General features: G+C 42.2%; 1 protein-coding gene across 2 annotated transcripts in view; it reads right to left on the reverse strand.

Annotated features, from left to right (window-relative positions):
- cfdp1 (chromatin remodeling protein CFDP1) overlaps positions 1–15,926 on the reverse strand; it is a 35,491-nt gene extending 19,565 nt beyond the window's left edge. Inside the window, exons 1-4 of one of the 2 annotated variants that reach the window (XM_085913597.1) lie at positions 15,642–15,926; positions 14,654–14,774; positions 5,647–5,872; positions 1,372–1,478 (exon numbers count right to left, since the gene is read on the reverse strand). In XM_085913597.1, coding sequence (XP_085769723.1) covers positions 1,372–1,478; positions 5,647–5,872; positions 14,654–14,774; positions 15,642–15,708 — 521 coding nt within the window. In that variant the 5' untranslated portion in view covers positions 15,709–15,926. The remainder of the gene's footprint in view (positions 1–1,371; positions 1,479–5,646; positions 5,873–14,653; positions 14,775–15,641) is intronic. The other variant, XM_085913598.1, reaches the window with a different exon arrangement.
- Between the last annotated feature and the right edge of the window lie 1,989 nt (positions 15,927–17,915).

Here is a 17,915-nt window from a genome sequence, read left to right on the forward strand (position 1 = left end):
CTTGAAGGCTGCAGAGAACAAAGAGAAAAACAAAATACTTGGAAACAAAATATAAATTGCAAAATGCAACGACACTAAACTGTATAGTCAAAAAATGCAATAAAGTATTTGACAAAAATTTTACTTGAAAAAAAAATGCAATAAAAAAAGTATTTGACAAAAAGATTACTTTCTTTTATTGTCCTTCAATTTAGCAATGGCTCATGACAGCACATAGATTGAAAAGTATAGATCTGAGGTTTGCCTTTATTTAACTGAATTGCATCTACAGTTGCTCAAAAAGGTGAGTACACCTTTCTTACGGACAAATGTGACTCACATTTACAAAGTTTTCAAAGGAACAATGCTCCGCTGTATATGCCTTCATTTGTTGATACACCTTTTAAGGATAAATAATGCCCACATTTTGGAAAATCAAATTTTACACTTCAAAAATATATTGAGCAACAAAAATGGCCATTATTGAAGTAAATAAACTCAATAGTTAGTTTAACTGTGTTTGACTGTGTCACTTAGCACGTCATTATTTATCACAAAATAATTTCATTTTTGAATTATTCTCTTACTCTAAAAGTACTGCATTTCAGTACTTCATCAATGTTTTATCGTCCATAAAATAGTCATCAAAAATGATATGTCATAAAATCTGGAATCTGACCAACTTGAAAAATATTCTCTCTGCGGCTCGCAAACTTTCATAATGCACATAATGCTTTAAACTTTTCCTTTGGCTTTTGAGGGATGGGACAGACCAAGAGAAAGTAGAATATAACTCAGTACTGTGTACTGTCTAGTGACACACTCTTTGGATAGAGAATTCAGCTAAAAAAATAAAAATAATAAAATCGTATCACATGCCTACATGAGCGCATATAAATTTGGATGATAGTTGCCTGGGGTTTTCAAACAGTTATCATTGATGTTGCATTAGAGGCTATTGCGGGGAAAGAATAAATCTCCACTAGACAAACCTTTGGTCTACCAGGTGTCAGCTTTACATAATCAATGAGCACATTGCTTCTTAATTTTGCATGTGGGTAGTCCACAGCTTGTTGAAACTTATTTGATAAGGTTCCATGGCAGCTGACAGAAATTTTATGGATCAATGTTACGGAAGCTTGTCGGACCTTGACCATTTGTGGATGTGGTTTTGTTAATGGTCAACTGATGAATGCGGAGTTGGGCATGATGCGCTGAGAACTAAAAGATATAGCCTATGAAAAAAAAAAAAGGATTTTCAAGCATATCGGTCTACATTACCGCCTACTTATTTTTTAAGCCCTGCACCAAAGCTGTTTGTGATAACGACAGAATGTTTTATGATATGTTTTGAAAAACAAACATTCTTGGAGGGATAATGACATTTTGTACCTGACTTCTTCTCCAGCAAAATCAAAAACTTTAACAATAGTGACTTTTGCTGGATCTGATTCCTGCGATTCAGTTCTCATACAAACATTGGAAACAGAAGAAGGAGCCTGAAGCATGAGAAAAAAAACAGCATGTTAGAATTTCAAGAAACTAAAGTTCCTAAATACCATAAAATCCAGTTACTATTACGCACCCATGTATTATATACTCCCTCAAACCATTTCCCCTCCTGTATTTGTGTATTAAACGGTCTTCAGATTTGCTAAATAAAATAAACATCCAAAGTACACCAATTTAGTAGAAATACATTTGAATGCAGGCTACAAAGTAGAGTACCGTATTTTTCGGACTATAAATTGCGTTTTTTTTTTTTCATAGTTTGGGTGGGGTGGCGACTTGTACTCAGAAGCGACTTGGATGTGAATTTTTTCACAAATTTTCAAAATTCAAAAATCCACGAGGTAGTGAAACTTATAAATGAACCGCGATCAAAACCCGGGCGTGGGAGGAGTTTGGCGAGGCCGTGGAGAATGACTTCCGGACGGCTTCGAGGAAATTCTGGTCCACCATCCGGCGTCTCAGGAGGGGGAAGCAGTGCACGGTCAACACTGTTTACAGTGGAGATGGTGTGCTGCTGACCTCGACACGGGACGTCGTGAGTCGGTGGGGGGAATACTTCGAAGACCTCCTCAATTCCACCGACACGCCTTTTATTGTGGAAGCAGGGCCTGGAGACTCTGAGGCGGACTCTCCAATCTCGGAGGTCGAAGTCACTGAGGTAGTTAAAAAAACTCCTCGGCGGCAGGGTGGATGAGATCCGCCCGGAGTTCTTAAAGCCTCTGGATGTTGTGGGGCTGTCATGGCTGACACGCCTCTACAGCATTGCGTGGACATCGGGGACGGTGCCTCTGGATTGGCAGGCTGGTGTGGTGGTTCTCCTCTTTAAGAAGGGGGACCGAAGGGTGTGTTCCAATTACAGGGGAATCACACTCCTCAGCCTCCCTGGTAAGGTCTATTCAGGGGTGCTGGAGAGGAGGATCCGTCGGGAGGTCGAGCCTCGGATTCAGGAGGAGCAGTGTGGCTTTCGTCCTGGCCGTGGAACAGTGGACCAGCTCTACACCCTCGGCAGGATCCTCGGGGGTGCATGGGAGTTCGCCCAACCAGTCCACATGTGTTTTGTGGACTTGGAGAAGGCGTTCGACCGTGACCCTCGGGAGGCTCTGTGGAGGGTGCTTCGGGAGTACGGGGTGCCGAGCCAACTGATAAGGGCGGTTCGGTCCCTGTATCACCGATGTCAGAGTGGTCCGCATTTCCGGCAGTAAGTCGGATTCGTTCCCAGTGAGGGTCGGACCAAGGCTGCCCTTTGTCACCGATTCTGTTCATAACTTTTATGGACAGAATTTCTAGGCGCAGCCGAGGCATTGAGGGGGTCCGGTTTGGGGACCTCAGCATCGCGTCACTGCTTATTGCAGATGACGTGGTGCTGTTGGCTTCTTCAGGCCGTGATCTCCAGCTCTCACTGGAGCGGTTCGCAGCTGAGTGTGAAGGGGTTGGGATGAGGGTTAGCACCTCCAAATCCGAGTCCATGGTCCTCGGTCGGAAAAGGGTGGAATGCCCTCTCCGGATCGAGGATGAGATCCTGCCCCAAGTGGAGGAGTTCAAGTATCTTGGGGTCTTGTTCACGAGTGAGGGCAGGATGAAGCGCGAGATCGACAGGCGGATCGGTGCAGCGTCGGCAGTAATGCAGACTCTGTACCGGTCCGTCGTGGTGAAGAGAGAGCTGAGCCAAATGGCAAAGCTCTCGATTTATCGGTCAATCTACGCCCCTACCCTCACCTATGGTCACGAGCTATGGGTTGTGACTGAAAGAACGAGATCCATGATACAAGCGGCCTAAAAGAGTTTCATCCACAGGGTGTCAGGGCTCTCCCTTAGAGGTAGGGTGAGAAGCTCGGTCATCCGGGAGACTCGGAGTAGAGCCGCTGCTCCTCCACGTTGAGAGGAGCCAGATGAGGTGGCTCGGGCATCTCATCAGGATGCCTCCATGAGAGATGTTCCGAGCATGTCCCACCGGTAGGAGACCCCGGGGACGACCCAGGACACGCTGGAGAGACTATGTCTCTCGGCTGGCCTGGGAATGTCTTGGGATCCCCTGGGATGAGCTGGATGAAGTGGCTGGGGAGAGGAAAGTCTGGGAGTCCCTCCTAAAGCTGCTGCCCCTGCGACCCGACCCCGGATAAGCGGAAGAAGATGGATGGATGGAAATTTCCCCCAAAAGTGCGACTTATACTCGGGTGTGACTTATGGGGTTTTTTTTACTTTATTGTGCATTTAATGGCTGGTGCAACTTATACTCCGGGCGACTTTTAATCCAAAAAATACAGTATCCTCTTTTCCCAAAGCAATTTTAAAATTGCATTTTCCAAAATCTTGTTCTTGCACTATGCTCTTTTAGCAATTTTAGTATGCTACTTTTGATTGCTTTACTTTAATTTTAGACGTGTTCAACTCTTTTGTTTTTGGTTGCTTTTAAAAGCTGTGCCTTTAATGGTGCCCCTAAATGGTGGCATGCTGTTCCTAAAATTGAAGACAATACAACTGCAATTTTCTTGATTTTCCGGGTGTTGGGGGGTTAGGGTTGTTGGGGTTGGGCGTTAATTCTTGAATGTTTTTGTTGCTGACAATTTTCAGCCCATTTTTTTTTCAGAAATACTGTGAAAATGAGTGCGGAGAATATTTACTGAGTAAGTAAATTTTCAGTGGGTTCGCCTCTAAATCAACCAAGACAGAGAGAGAGACAGACAGAGACACAGAGAGACAAAAAGACAGACAGAGAGAGACAACAGAGAGACAGACAGACAGACAAATGGAGACAAACAGATGGTGATGTTTGTGGCTCGCAGCCATAGTAACGGCTTACCTCCAGGTGATTGATCAAATTCCTGGTTTGAAATGATTTTTAGGAGTCTGAAAGAAACCTTTTCCGCCCTTTATCTTTTCCAACTATTACTATCAACAATGACTAGGCATGCAAATTTTGATATGTATGTGGGGCTAGCCTTTCAGTGTGTCCGCTGGCAATTTTTGAGTACAGTGAACCCTTGTTTTTTGCGGTGGTTACAATACGAAAAGAACCCGATCGGCGAAATCCGTTAATTAGGAATTCAAACACATACCGTTTCATATTGGTCGCAAGTTAATTTGAAGTATTTATCTTGTCAAGCAATGCAGTGTCCACCTTCAGGATTAACAACTACTAACCGTAACTACACTAACCCGGGGGAAATCATGCATAGCAAAACCAAAGTTAGTCACAGTTGCACATGAATCTCCTGTTGCATTGTGGTTCTAAACACAATATTAAGGCTTTCTAAACCCTCTCCAATACTTTTACGCTTTCCCATTCCCTTAATAACCATTCCCACACTGTTCTGTGCCTTTACAGTAAATAAAAGAACACACGTAGTATTGTTACATCTCACGACTCCTCCTGAACCGGTTAGTGCTGTTCGCCCGCCGTGCCTCCTGCACTTACCCTCAGTCACGTCCGAAATGACACATTTCTGAGAGGCACAGCCCGCGCTATCAGCGCTCATTGCCGCTGTACTGACTCGTTGTGCACGCCAGTGCTTTAACTTTGTGCGCAGCTGGTTGCTGTGCTTCCCACTCTTGTCCGCAGTGACGCAAATTGTTCAGAGGCACACTCGCATTATCAGCATGTATTTAAACGCCGTTCTCTTGTCACTTATAAATTTTTGAAATAGTGAATCCCCAATAGGTGAAGCGCGAAGTGGCGAGGGGTCACTGTATTGGGGTTGGTTAAAAACAAAGAATTGCAGTGTGGTCTCAAACAAACACATTCATTTAAGTGGACTAAATGCAAGCTAAAAGACAGACATTAAAATATTTGTGCAAAAAAATTATTAAGGAGAACCAAAATAAGGGTTAAAAAAATCCAATACTAATCTTACAAGACATAAGTACGTTTTTTTTCATTGTTGACAGTCAAAGTTCGCTTAAGTGTGTGATATTCTCTTCATCCAGTATTGATAAAATTTGAAAAGTCCAAGGATGGATATTTTTTTTTAAAAATCCCAGAAAATTCTGAAAAATACCCAAAAGTCAATTATCTGCCCAGGCACCTGGTTGGGTGGGTCCAAGCATATTTCAGGGGGTGGGGGCAGTCCCTCTGGGACGAGGGCACGACATCAAAGAATTTAGTTTACAATTTCATTTAAAAACAGTTGGTATTAAACATTGCATTATGGCTGTTACCTCTGGTGTGGCATGAGTTGGCGACGCAGCCATCGATGCTTTAGGTCTGGGGGCAACATCAGACAAGAAACGAGCCCAGAGGTCATCTGATTGCTTCTTTTGTGCAGCTTCCTGATTATTCTGTATTTGTGTCGGTTTTTCCTTATCTTCCTGTAGTGGCTGAGCTTCTTCAGTGACACCTCCATTCGTCTCCTCGTCTACTTTCAGCACTCGTTTTGGCCTTTTTCTGTGGAGTATAATAGTTAATTGACCACGGCAATTCTGTAAATGCCAACATATATGCAAACTATTGTTCAAAAAATTTAATTGGGTTGACACTTAAAAATATAATTATTTTTTATCGTTTTTTATCACATTATAATATGAAATGCGCCTAGCAAATTCTAAAAATATTAGAACGAAATATGCAAAATTTACGATTACATTAATGTCCTAAGTGTTAATCAGATTTGGGAGGGTTACTTTTAAAATGTAGTACAGTTACATTATCTGCTAAAAAAAATGGTAACGTATTCCAAGCACCATAATATTTAAGTAATATAACAAATACTTTTCATTACTTTTGGATTACAGTGATCCCTTATTGTAGGAGATGCGCTCCAAAATCACCCGCGAAAAACGAAATCCGCAAAGTAAAATAATACTACCGTAATTTTCGGACTATAAGTCACGGTTTTTGTCATAGTTTGGGTGACTTATACACAAGAACGACTTATGTGATTTTTTTTTCACAAATTTTCAAAATTCAAAAATCTGCGATGTAGTGAAACCGCGATAAACGAACCGCAATGTAGCAAGGGATTACTGTCATTTGAACTGCAAGTGACGCAACCCGTGCCGCGCGGCGGTTGTTTACATCAAGGACAAAGGATCCGATCACGGGATGACAAAGATGACGAAGGGCCCCACGTACTACCGGCATCCTTTGCGGCTTTGTTTGTAAGTGACACGGAGGACAAAGAGTTTGAAGGATTTAATGATTTGGAGTGACACAGAAAGTTTGAAAAACTATTATGGCTTTTACGCACGCCCGGTCCTTCTCGACGGGAACTCTCTTTCACCTCCGTGGATGGAAGTCGGAGGCCGGCGCTCGGCCGGGTGGCTGTCCGGGGATGGTGGATAGGGCTCGGACATGGCTTTTACGCACGCCCGGTCATACTTATGGAGCTTTCTTTCACCTCCGTGGATGGAAGTCGGGGGCCGGCGCTCGGCTGGGTGGCTGTTCGGGGACGGTGGATGGGGCTCGAACATGGTTTTTACGCACGCCCGGTCCTATTTATGGAGCTCTCTTCCACCTCCGTGGCTGGAATTTCAGTAGTTGTTGGCTCGTTGAACTCTTGTTTTGTTAAATAAAGAGCCGTTTACTAAACCCACGTCTCTCCTGGTACTTTGTTAACGCTCCAATATAGTTATATACTAGATCTGTGCGGCGTGGGTGCGCGGCGTTGTTGACATAAAGAAGGAGGAATTTGATCGATGGATTTAATGATTTGGAGTGACACAGATGGTTTGATAATATTGTTATATAAACCCACGTCTTTCCTGGTATTTTGTTAACACTACAATATAGTTATATACTAGATCTCTGCAGTGCACGCGCGGCGTTGTTGACATAAAGAACGAGGAATTTGATCGATGGATTTAATGATTTGGAGTGACAGATGGTTTGATAATATTGTTGTAATATGATAGTTATTTGAAATATACTTTATGTATCGTTATATGGGTCTGTGGAATAATTAGAAATGCAACTTACAACGGGTCCGACATCAGCATATGCGGCGGATACGCGGCATTGTTTAGATAAAGCACGATCGATGGATTTAATGAATTGGAGTGACACAGATGGTTTGATATACGTGTTATTTATGTCATACTTACTTGAATAACTCTGAATGTTACGTCAGGCCTGTTCTCAGCTCCTCGTTTGTGTATATGTCACGTTAGCATACCGTATCGTTTAGCCTGTTGTTGCTGGTTCATGTCTGTTTTTGGTGTTGGATTTTGAAAAATAAATTTGCCCCAAAATACTCCGGTGCGACTTATATATGTTTTTTTTTTCACTTTATTGTGCATTTTATGGCTGGTGCGACTTATACTCCGGAGCGACTTATAGTTTGAAAATTACGCTAATAATCAGTTTTATATAACGTTTTTCTAGACACTCAAAGCCGCTTTACATACACAATTGCAACAGATTATCAAGATGAAAAAACTTGACCAACTTATACACTATGTACAAAAAATAAATTAAAAACGATATATGTATTATTTACAAATTTAAACACCATTGTATTGAAATTTCCAACACTTTGTTTCTTGTTGAGTTTGCATGAGTGTATTGCAAGTCAATGCAAAAGGTCACTTTCAGAATTACCACACTATACTATACTATACTATACTATACTATACTACGTACTTAGTGAGAGTGTGGAAAAGACGTGAAGAAGCACATCCAAGCAGGGTGGAACGGGTGGAGAAAAGTGTCAGGGGTGATGTGTGATAAAAAAAGGGAAAGGTGTACAAGACAGTGGTGAGACCAGCGATGCTGTACGGTTTTGAGACAGTGGCACTGAGGAAAAGACAGAAGGTGGAGATGGAGGTGGCGGAGAAAAAAAAGTCAAAAGTCCCAATGATCATCGTCACACACACATATGGGTGTGGTGAAATTTGTCCTCTGCATTTAACCCATCCCAATGTGATTTTGATCCATCCCCTGGGGGAGAGGGGAGCAGTGAGCATTAGCGGTGCTGCGCCCGGGAATCATTTGGTGATCTAACCCCCCAATTCCAACCCTTAATGCTGAGTGACAAGCAGGGAGGCAATGGGTTCCATTTTTATAGTCTTTGGTATGACCCAGCTGGTTTGAACCCACAACCTTCCAGTCTCAGGGCAGACACTCTACTACTAGGCCACTGAGCTGAGGTTCTCTTTGGGAGTGACGCAGTTGGATAAGATCAGGAACGAGTGCATCAGAGCGACAGCCCATGTTAGGTATTTCGGAGATAAAGCCAGAGAGGCCAGATCCGGATGGTTCGGACATGTTCAGAGGAGGGATAGTGAATATATTGGTAGAAGGATGCTGAAGATGGAACCACGAGGCAGGAGGTCAAGAGGAAGACCAGAGAGGAGATTTATGGAATGAGTGAAAGAGGACATGAAGTTTGTTGGGGTGAGAGAAGATGATTCGCAGGATAGGATAGGGTAATTGTCATGTGCCTTTTGGGGGCAAATAAAGTAATTTCAATTTACCGTACTTTCCTGACTATGAGGTGGACCTGAAAACCTAAACTTTTCTCAAAAGCTGACAGTGCACCTTATAGTCCAGTGCGCCTTATATATGGATCAACTGATGAATTTGTTGATCCATACTGGTTGTACAGTGCTCTGCCAAATTAGTAAATTACAAGGTCGCATCGCTTCCCAGCATTACGGCAACCGTGATCAGGGGGCGTCACTGAATAGCTGTTGTACCCGTGAGACTATTTCATTTCAAAATAGGCTGCTCCGTTAATGTTTCGAGTAAATTTACGGATCGATATGGAAGGAAAACATAGGTAAGCAGTACCCATGTGTTAGATCGAACTTTAGTCAGTTCCTATCATTTTATAGAAGCTCGTTTGAGAAACGCGATTGTTTACATTTTGCCGAGGCTGATGGGAGTCTGCTGAGGCTGATGGGAGTTTGCGGGTGGCTAATGCTATAATGATAGCTGCTATACGCACAAGGCTATTATAAGTCAAAATAGGCTGCTCTGTTAATGTTTCAAGTAAATTTACGGATCAATATGATAGGAAAACACAGGTAGGCAGTACCAATGTGTTAGATCAAACTTTAGTCAGTTCTGATCATTTTATAGGAGATCGTTTGAGAAACGCGATTGTTTACACTTTGCTGAGGCTAATGGGAGTCTGCGAGCTGAGGCTCATGGGAGTTTGCGGGTGGCTAATGCTATAGTGATAGCTGCTATACGCACAAGGCTATGTCATGTCAAAATAGGTAGCTATGTTAATGTTTCGAGTAAATTTACGGATCGATATGGAAGGGAAACACAGGTAAGCAGTACCCATGCATTAGATCAAACTTTAGTCAGTTCTGATTATTTTATAGGAGATAGTTTGAGAAACGCGATCGTTTACAGAGGGCTCATTGGTTATTGGCTAGTGGATGCATACCGCAACCCGAGTCACACTGTTTGTTGCGGTATAGCTTCTATTTTATGCGCCTTATAATCCGGTACGCCTTATATTTGGACAAAGTTTTAAAATGCGCCATTCATTGAGTGCGCCTTACAATCTGGTGCGCCTTATAGTCCGGAATATACGGTAATTTATATTTTTCATCAGTACTCGCGGGGTACTGTACACAGAGACAAACCAAATGTTCTCATTATCAATGCCACCCGATTAGTTATTAGTTACCGTATTGGCCCGAATATAAGACGACCCCAATTATAAAACGACCCCCTCTTTTTCAAGACAAAAGTTTGAAAAAAGACTTTTTGAACACCAAATTTTTATACAGAAAATGATTACATCTGAAACAAATGATTATAACAATGTATTCGAGAAAAAAAGCATGTTAGTTTGCCTCCTTCAAATCATGCAAAAACTGTCTATCACATCTTAATATCTGAACATTTAAATATGTAAACTAAAGCGCAATCACATTTGTAAATGAATGGCTTCTGGTTTTTGAAATGTAAATAAATACTGTGATAAAACAACGAAATTCCAATAATTGCATTCACCATCAAAGTGAAGTCTAACTGTAACTCTAGTCTTGAAACATATCTGAATAAGGAAAAACATTGCAATAAAATAATGCAAACTACTGCTATTGTTGGGGAGCCTGAGCCATAACTCGGATGGTAATGCTCTTTTCGCCCCAGGGTGTCGGTCAGAACACAGGAGGGAAGACGTGGTTTAGTTTTGATTGCTTTACTGAATTATTGGCAAAAAAGTAACAGGCACTGTGGCTCATAGGGGCATACAGGCAAACTGGCAAAAGGGTATAGGCACACGTTTGGTCGTAAGGATGTGAAAGCAGGTGTGTAGTGTACATGGGTGAGTCTTTGGGAGTGTGAATATGATTTTTGTGTGTCTGATTATTGTATGAAGCGTGTGAAGGGTGTGTGGGGTGTGTGGTGGTTGGTGCGTGTGGGGGGGGGGTTCTGCAACAGACAGAAATACAGCACATAAGTCAACGCTTAACTTCTGACGTCACACAACACAACAGCACGCTTGACATAATTAAATGCGCGCAACGGTTCCGCGATACTAAATAACCATAAATGAAATACTCTGGACTATAAACCGCGACTTTTTGCACAATCTTTGAACCCTGTGGCGTATCTCTGGATTTTTTGTGATGTCTGATAGACTTAAACTCGTCAGTAAAAAGGTTGATCAATTGAACTGATCTTTGTTCTCTCTTTGTGATATCAAGAGAGATACCGTATTTTCCGGACTATAAACCGCTACAATCTTTGAACCCTGTGGCGTATCTTTGGATTTTTTGTGATTTTTGTGATGTCTGATAGACTTACATTCATCAGTAAAAAGGTTGTGGACTTCTATTGTGCCTTGCTTGTCGGAGGAATATGTGACCAGACAAACGGTCATTGGGGGGGAAGAGTAGTGTGTTGATCGCATGTCCATCCGCCAGGCAAATAGTGGCGCACAACTGACACGAACAAGAGACAGAACGAGGCATTACCGGAGAAAGGAAGCTTTTATACACAAACCCTAATTATAGGGGACAAAAGAAATGCTTATAATGCCGCTTTTAAGTTGAAGGCAGTCGATTTGGCTCTTAACGAAGGAAATGGAGTTGCTGGGTGTACTGCAGAGGTTTCCTCTGGCCACGAGAGGGCGCTGGGCTATTGATGATAACATCTTGTTGCGTTTTTCCTTTTCAGTATTTTTGTCCCGGTCATGTCTTCTCCGAAACTTTACGTGTAGCTCGTATCGCATTGCCAACTTTACCCCTGTAAGTGGTCCCATTTTATTTATTATTAGTTGTGTGTTGCTAGTGTTCCCTGCACATTAAGATTATTGTGGTCGTCACTGAGATTTATACGTTTGTATGTTTGCAGAGCTCCTTCATCTCTGTCAATAAACATTATGTTAGTGAATAAAAAGGTTTGTGTCCCCAAAGAACCATCTCTTTCCTGACATTTCCTCTTTGTGTATATTCTCTAACAAATGGTAATTAAACACCAAAACACCTGCGGCTTATTGTCTGGTGCGTCTAATATATGAACAAAACAAGATTTCCCCCTAATTTTAGCTGGTGCATCTTATCATCTGGTGCGTAATGAGGCGTCATGAAGCGTTTCGACACATTGCCAAACTGTATTGATACTGTGTCACTGAGTGCTGACATCTGCTGGACCTTCTCAATACTACAGGCAAACTAGTTGACAGACTGAACTGACACTGTTTTGATGACCTAGTATATTGGCCTGAATATAAGACGACCTCGATCATAAGACGACACCCTCTTTTTAAAGACTCAAGTTTGAAAAGTTTATTTTTACACAGAAAATAATTACATCTGAAACAAATTATTATAACAATATATTCGAGAGAAAAAGCACGTTACTTTGCCTCATTCAAATCATGCAAAAACTGTCTATCACATCTTAATATCTTGCACATGTGAACTAAAGTGCAATCACATTTGTAAATGAATGGCTTCTGGTTTTTGAAATGTAAATAAACCAATCTACTGTGATAAAACAACAAAATTGCAATAACTGCATTAACCATCAAAGTGAAGTCTAACTGTAGTCTTGAAAGAAATCTGAATAAAGAAAAACATTGCAATAAAATAATGCAAACTGCTACCGCTATTGTTGGGGAGCCTGAGGACTGTATAGGGGGTTGGCTCGGATGGTTATGCTCTTTTCGCCCCTAGGTCTAAGTCAGAACTCAGGAGGGAAGACGTGGTTCAGTTTTGATTGCTTTACTGAATTATTGGCAAAAAGTAAGAATAATTAACGATAAATGAAATACTCTCTGCAACACACCAAACATAAATCATCCGCTGCGTAATGGCTACTCGTACGATGCGCGGCAAACTTAAAGGCGGGCACCAAAGCTATCAATCAAACGGCGCACACATGAAACAAACTGCAATCAGACAAACGGCACAACAGTGGACAGTAGAAACAATGAAATGTATATACTCACTTTGTGTCAAAGACGCACACGATCACAGCAACATACTCAGTTGATACCAGCAACCTTTAATTTACCGCTGTGCACAAGTGAAAATGGGTATAATGTCTGGACCTTCACTTTTTCAATCTTATTTCAATGCAAAAAACATCTTTTATTCGGGCCAATACGGTACATATCATGGAAAACCAACTTTTTTTGCTTTAATATTAATTTTCTTGTGTATTTGGAGTTTCCGAGAATGTAGAAAAGTGTAATCAATCGCTCCAGGTGCTGCAGATATAATTTTATGATATGTTCAGGGGCTATTTTTTTAATCCGTTCAGTTTTCTGTTTTCTATTACCGTAATTTTCTGACTATAAGTCGCTCCAGCCATAAAATGCACAATAAAGTGAAAAAAACATATAAGTCGCACCGGAGTATAAGTCGCACTTTTGGGGCAAATTTATTTGTCAAAATCCAACACCAAAAACAGACATGAACCAGCAACAACAGGCTAAACGATACGGTATGATAACGTGACATATACACAAACGAGGAGCTGAGAACGGGCCTGACGTAACATTCAGACTTATTCAAGTAAGTTTTACATAAATAACACGTTTATCAAACCATCTGTGTCACTCCAATTCATTAAATCCATCGATCGTGCTTTATGTAAACAATGCCGCGTATGCGCCGCATATGCTGACGTCTGACCCGTTGTAAGTTGCATTTCTAACTATTCCACAGACCCATATAACAATATATAAAATATATTTCAAATAACTATCATATTACAACAATATTATCAAACCATCTGTGTCACTCCAAATCATTAAATCCATTGATCAAATTCCTCGTTCTCTATGTCAACAACGCCGCGCGTGCGCTGTAGAGATCTAGTATATAACTATATTGTAGCGTTAACAAAGTACCAGGAAAGACGTGGGTTTGGTAAACAGCTCTTTATTTAACAAAACAAGAGTTCAACGAGCCAACAACTACTGAACTTCCAGCCATGGAGGTGGAAGAGAGCTCCATAGAATAGGAGCGGGTGTGCGTAAAAGCCATGTTCGAGCCCCATCCACCATCCCCGGACAGCCACCCGGTCGAGCGCCGGCCCCCGACTTCCATCCACGGAGGTGAAAGAGAGCTCCCGTCGAGAAGGACCGGGCGTGCGTAAAAGCCATAATACGTAGTTTTTCAAACCTTCTGTGTCACTCCAAATCATTAAATCCTTCAAACTCTTCGTCCTCCGTGTCACTTACAAACAAAGCCACTAATTATGCCGGTAGTACGCGGGGCCCTTTGTCATCTTCGTCATCCCGTGATCGAATCAGTTGCTCTTTATGTAAACAACTGCCGCGCGGCACGGGTGACGTCACTTGCAGTTCAAAAGACAGTAATTCCTTGCTACATCGCGGTTCGTTTATCGCGGTTTCACTACATCGCGGATTTTTGAATTTTGAAAATTTGTGAAAAATAAATCACATAAGTCGCTCCTGAGTATAAGTCGCTACCCCACCCAAACTATGACAAAAACCGCGACTTATAGTCAGAAAATTACGGTATATGGGCCCTGCGATTGGCTGGTGACAATTTCAGGGTGTACCCCGCCCAAAGACTGCTAAGATAGGCTCCAGCACACCTGCGACCCACGTGAGGATAAGCAATTCAGAAGATGAATGAATGAATGAATAAACAAATGAACGAATCAATGATAAAACTAATCATGTATCAAACCGTGGGTCATAAATCCAAAACGCGAATCACATCTTAATTTTGGTGGATCGTTTAAGTCTACATTCCCATTTACATTTCCCCTGCCAGGTCAACCAACCTCAAATTGCTGTCTTTTTTTCTTCTCTTAGTAATTTTGTCAGGATGCGGCACACTGTCATTTTCGTCCAAAGGCTCTTCCTTTTCACACTCATTGATATCATCCTCGCTGACATTATCATCTGAGGAGAAACATCAAAATAAGAATAAAAGTAAAATGATTTATCACATGAAACACTTGCAAAACAACACATCTACATCACAAATGCACTTCATCGTCCTTTCAGCTTCAGCAATCAGTTTAATTTTAATGTCCAAATATTATATCCAGTACCAATAAAGATTTGGAAGGTATTAATCTACTTAAGTGTTAAAGGCATTTAGTTTCATGACCACCGAATAAGACCATTTGACTGAAGCCAATTGTGCTTGAGAATATTACTGTTGCGACTTAATCCATTTAAGTAGATTTTAAGAAAACCATGACATGTTTAAAATTATTCAAATAAAATGCTAGCAGGCTGATTTTTCTTAATTGTTTCTAAATGTAAATGCGAAATGACTGTAAAGATTGCCCAGATTGGATTTATATGGAAAGAGTTTGTGGGCATAGACCACTACGGTAGAACCTCGAGTTATGAACGTCCTTCTTTTCGGGACAATTTCAGTCATGAAAAATGTTCGAGGCAAAATATGGCTGCAACCAACAGCAGATGTACTGTTAATTCAGCCAGTAAAATACTCGGGCGAAAGATGTATGAAAGTTATGTTACGTGTTTAACACTTCCGTGGCATCAAAACACAACTTCATAATATTTTGAATATAATTTGCTGCCTTAATTTTATGAAACGTGTCAACACAACACTATGCGCTTGCACAAGGATGTCAATTTCGTTGCGATCAGTGCACAACTATATACAGAAACATAAACACATGGATGCTTACATTCAACTGTTAATGACGAAGAGTTAAACTGAGACCAAACAGTTAAGTGCTCAAATACACAGACGCCGTGTTTACGTCTTTGTAGCGGGCGGGCTGTTCTCACCTGATGGAACGTAATCAGCATCTTCACTCGATAAATACCCATCAGACTCATTGTCAAAATCGTTCATCGCGCTTTCTATTAGACGGACGAGGAGGTGAAATGAAAAGGCAATTCAAGCGTCAAGATTCTCCGTTTTGAATACTATCAGATTCTGTAATTCTGTAATATTTCTTCGTCCATTCGCTATACGATAAATGTGAAACATTTGCCAACAGCGCATGCGCTGATGTTTCTTCTTTGTCGTCGGCTTCTTCTTCGTGGCCACTAACGTTGAGGTGCATTACTGCCACCCACTATGATGGAATACGCATAACTATCCATTCTTGATAATGCAGGTCTTAAAATAAATAAGTTGCTTAATTTTAGACCTTCAATCGATTTTTTACGCTGACGAAAGAATGTGTATCCTGAATATAAGAGTAATATGAAGATTAAATAGTAAAGCCTCAATATCCATTGTTTTGCTTAACTGCTTATCCTCACAAGGGTCACGGGTGTGTCGGAGCCTATCCAACGAGAGTTCTGCTCGCAGCAGAGCCACTGGATGGAGCTGCTCCAGAAACAGTCCAGCCCACCAGAATCAATCCCGCCTACTTTCCACCAAAGACAGTGCCGCCAACCTGTTTTTTATCCATGCATTTTCTGAACCGCTTTGTCCCCACGAGCGTCGCGGGCGTGCTGCAGCCTATCCCAGCAGTCATCGGGCAGTAGGCGGAGGACACCCTGAACCGGTTGCCAGCCAATCGCAGGGCACACAGAGTCGAACAACCATCGGGACTCGCACTCATACCGAGCGACAATTTAGAGTTTTCAATCGGCCTACCAAGTATGTTTTTTGTGTGTGTGTGGGGGGGAGGAAACCGGAGTGCCCGGAGAAAACCCACGCGGACACGGGGAGAACATGCAAACTCCACACAGGGAGGGCCGGAGGTGGAATCGTACCCGCACCCTCCTAACTGTCAGGCAGACGTGCTACCCAGTGCCCCACCGAGCCGCCTCCTCTTTTTTATTTTTTATTTATGTATTTATTTTACATTCATGCAAACGAATGGATTTACAATCTAGTCGAGCAAATAATCATTTTTTTTTAATGTTCGCTTATTTTTATTGAAAATACTTTTTACAGTTAAAAAACTCAATTTCACAGCGAGAACATGACTCCAGCTGTCCTGCTATGCGGGTCAATCAAATGAGTCGCTCACTTTGCAATCCAGTGATTATCACTTGCCTCCACTTGGGGGCAGGCTGGCTGTGGAAGTCTGCGGGGGAGGGATTGATTTTAGTGGGCTCGACTGTTACTGGGGCAGCCCCACCCTAGTAGTTCTGCAGCTCACTGTACTTGTATCGGGCTCTGGGCAGCAGGCGGGGTGCACTCTGAACTGGTTGCCAGCTACTTGCAGGGCAAATCACCTAACATGCACGTTTTTGGAATATGGGAGAAAACGTATTATCTGTCTAGAAAACACATTTCTCAAACTAAATTTAGCAATTTAGGTTATGTGTTGTATGAGTTGAGAATGCCACCTCTCTCTGTCTGTCTGTCTGTCTGTCTGTCTGTCTGTCTGTCTGTCTGTCAAGTCAAGTTTATTTGTATAGCCCTAAATCACAAGCAGTCTCAAAGGGCTTCACATAGACAATCAATTGACAATTATTCTCAAAGCATCCCCTGATCTTGGGCTCCCAAAAGGGCAAGGAAAAACTCAAAAAAAACCTACCAGGGGAAAAATGAGAAACCTTGAGAAGGGACCACAGATGGAAGGATCCCCCTTTCAGGATCACCAGGCTGCAATGGATGCAAAGAGGGCACATAAAATACATAATATGGAAATCAAAAAGTGGATGTCCAGGCCAAAGCGAAGAGCTGTCGAAGGTGCCTTCGATTGTCCTGGCAGTGTCCTCTAGGAGGGTAATCCGCTGCAGTTCCCTCATGCTGAATTGGTCCACGAGAATCTAGATAGCCGTCGTCAGCTTGGGTGTCACCTAACCACCTCCCCAGCCGGGGAGGGGTGGGGGGAGTGGGGTCGGGGAGAGGGAGCAAAAACAAACTCCAGCCGAATCGGCTACTACAGGTTAATTAAAGGCCAAATCATAGAAATACGTCTTTAAACGTGTCTTAAATGTTTCTACTGGGCACATCAATGTGCTACCTCTACTGAGGTAGCAGTTCTAATATCCATTGGTAGGGCATTCCAGAGCTCTGGAGCCCGAATAGAAAATGCTCTAGCCCCTGCAGACATTTTCTTGGCCCTCGGTGTCACTAAAAGACTCGCGTTT

This window comes from Syngnathus leptorhynchus, chromosome 6 (genome assembly GCF_054491065.1).
Source record: "Syngnathus leptorhynchus isolate UIUO chromosome 6, UIUO_Slep, whole genome shotgun sequence".
Classification (NCBI taxonomy): domain Eukaryota; kingdom Metazoa; phylum Chordata; class Actinopteri; order Syngnathiformes; family Syngnathidae; genus Syngnathus; species Syngnathus leptorhynchus.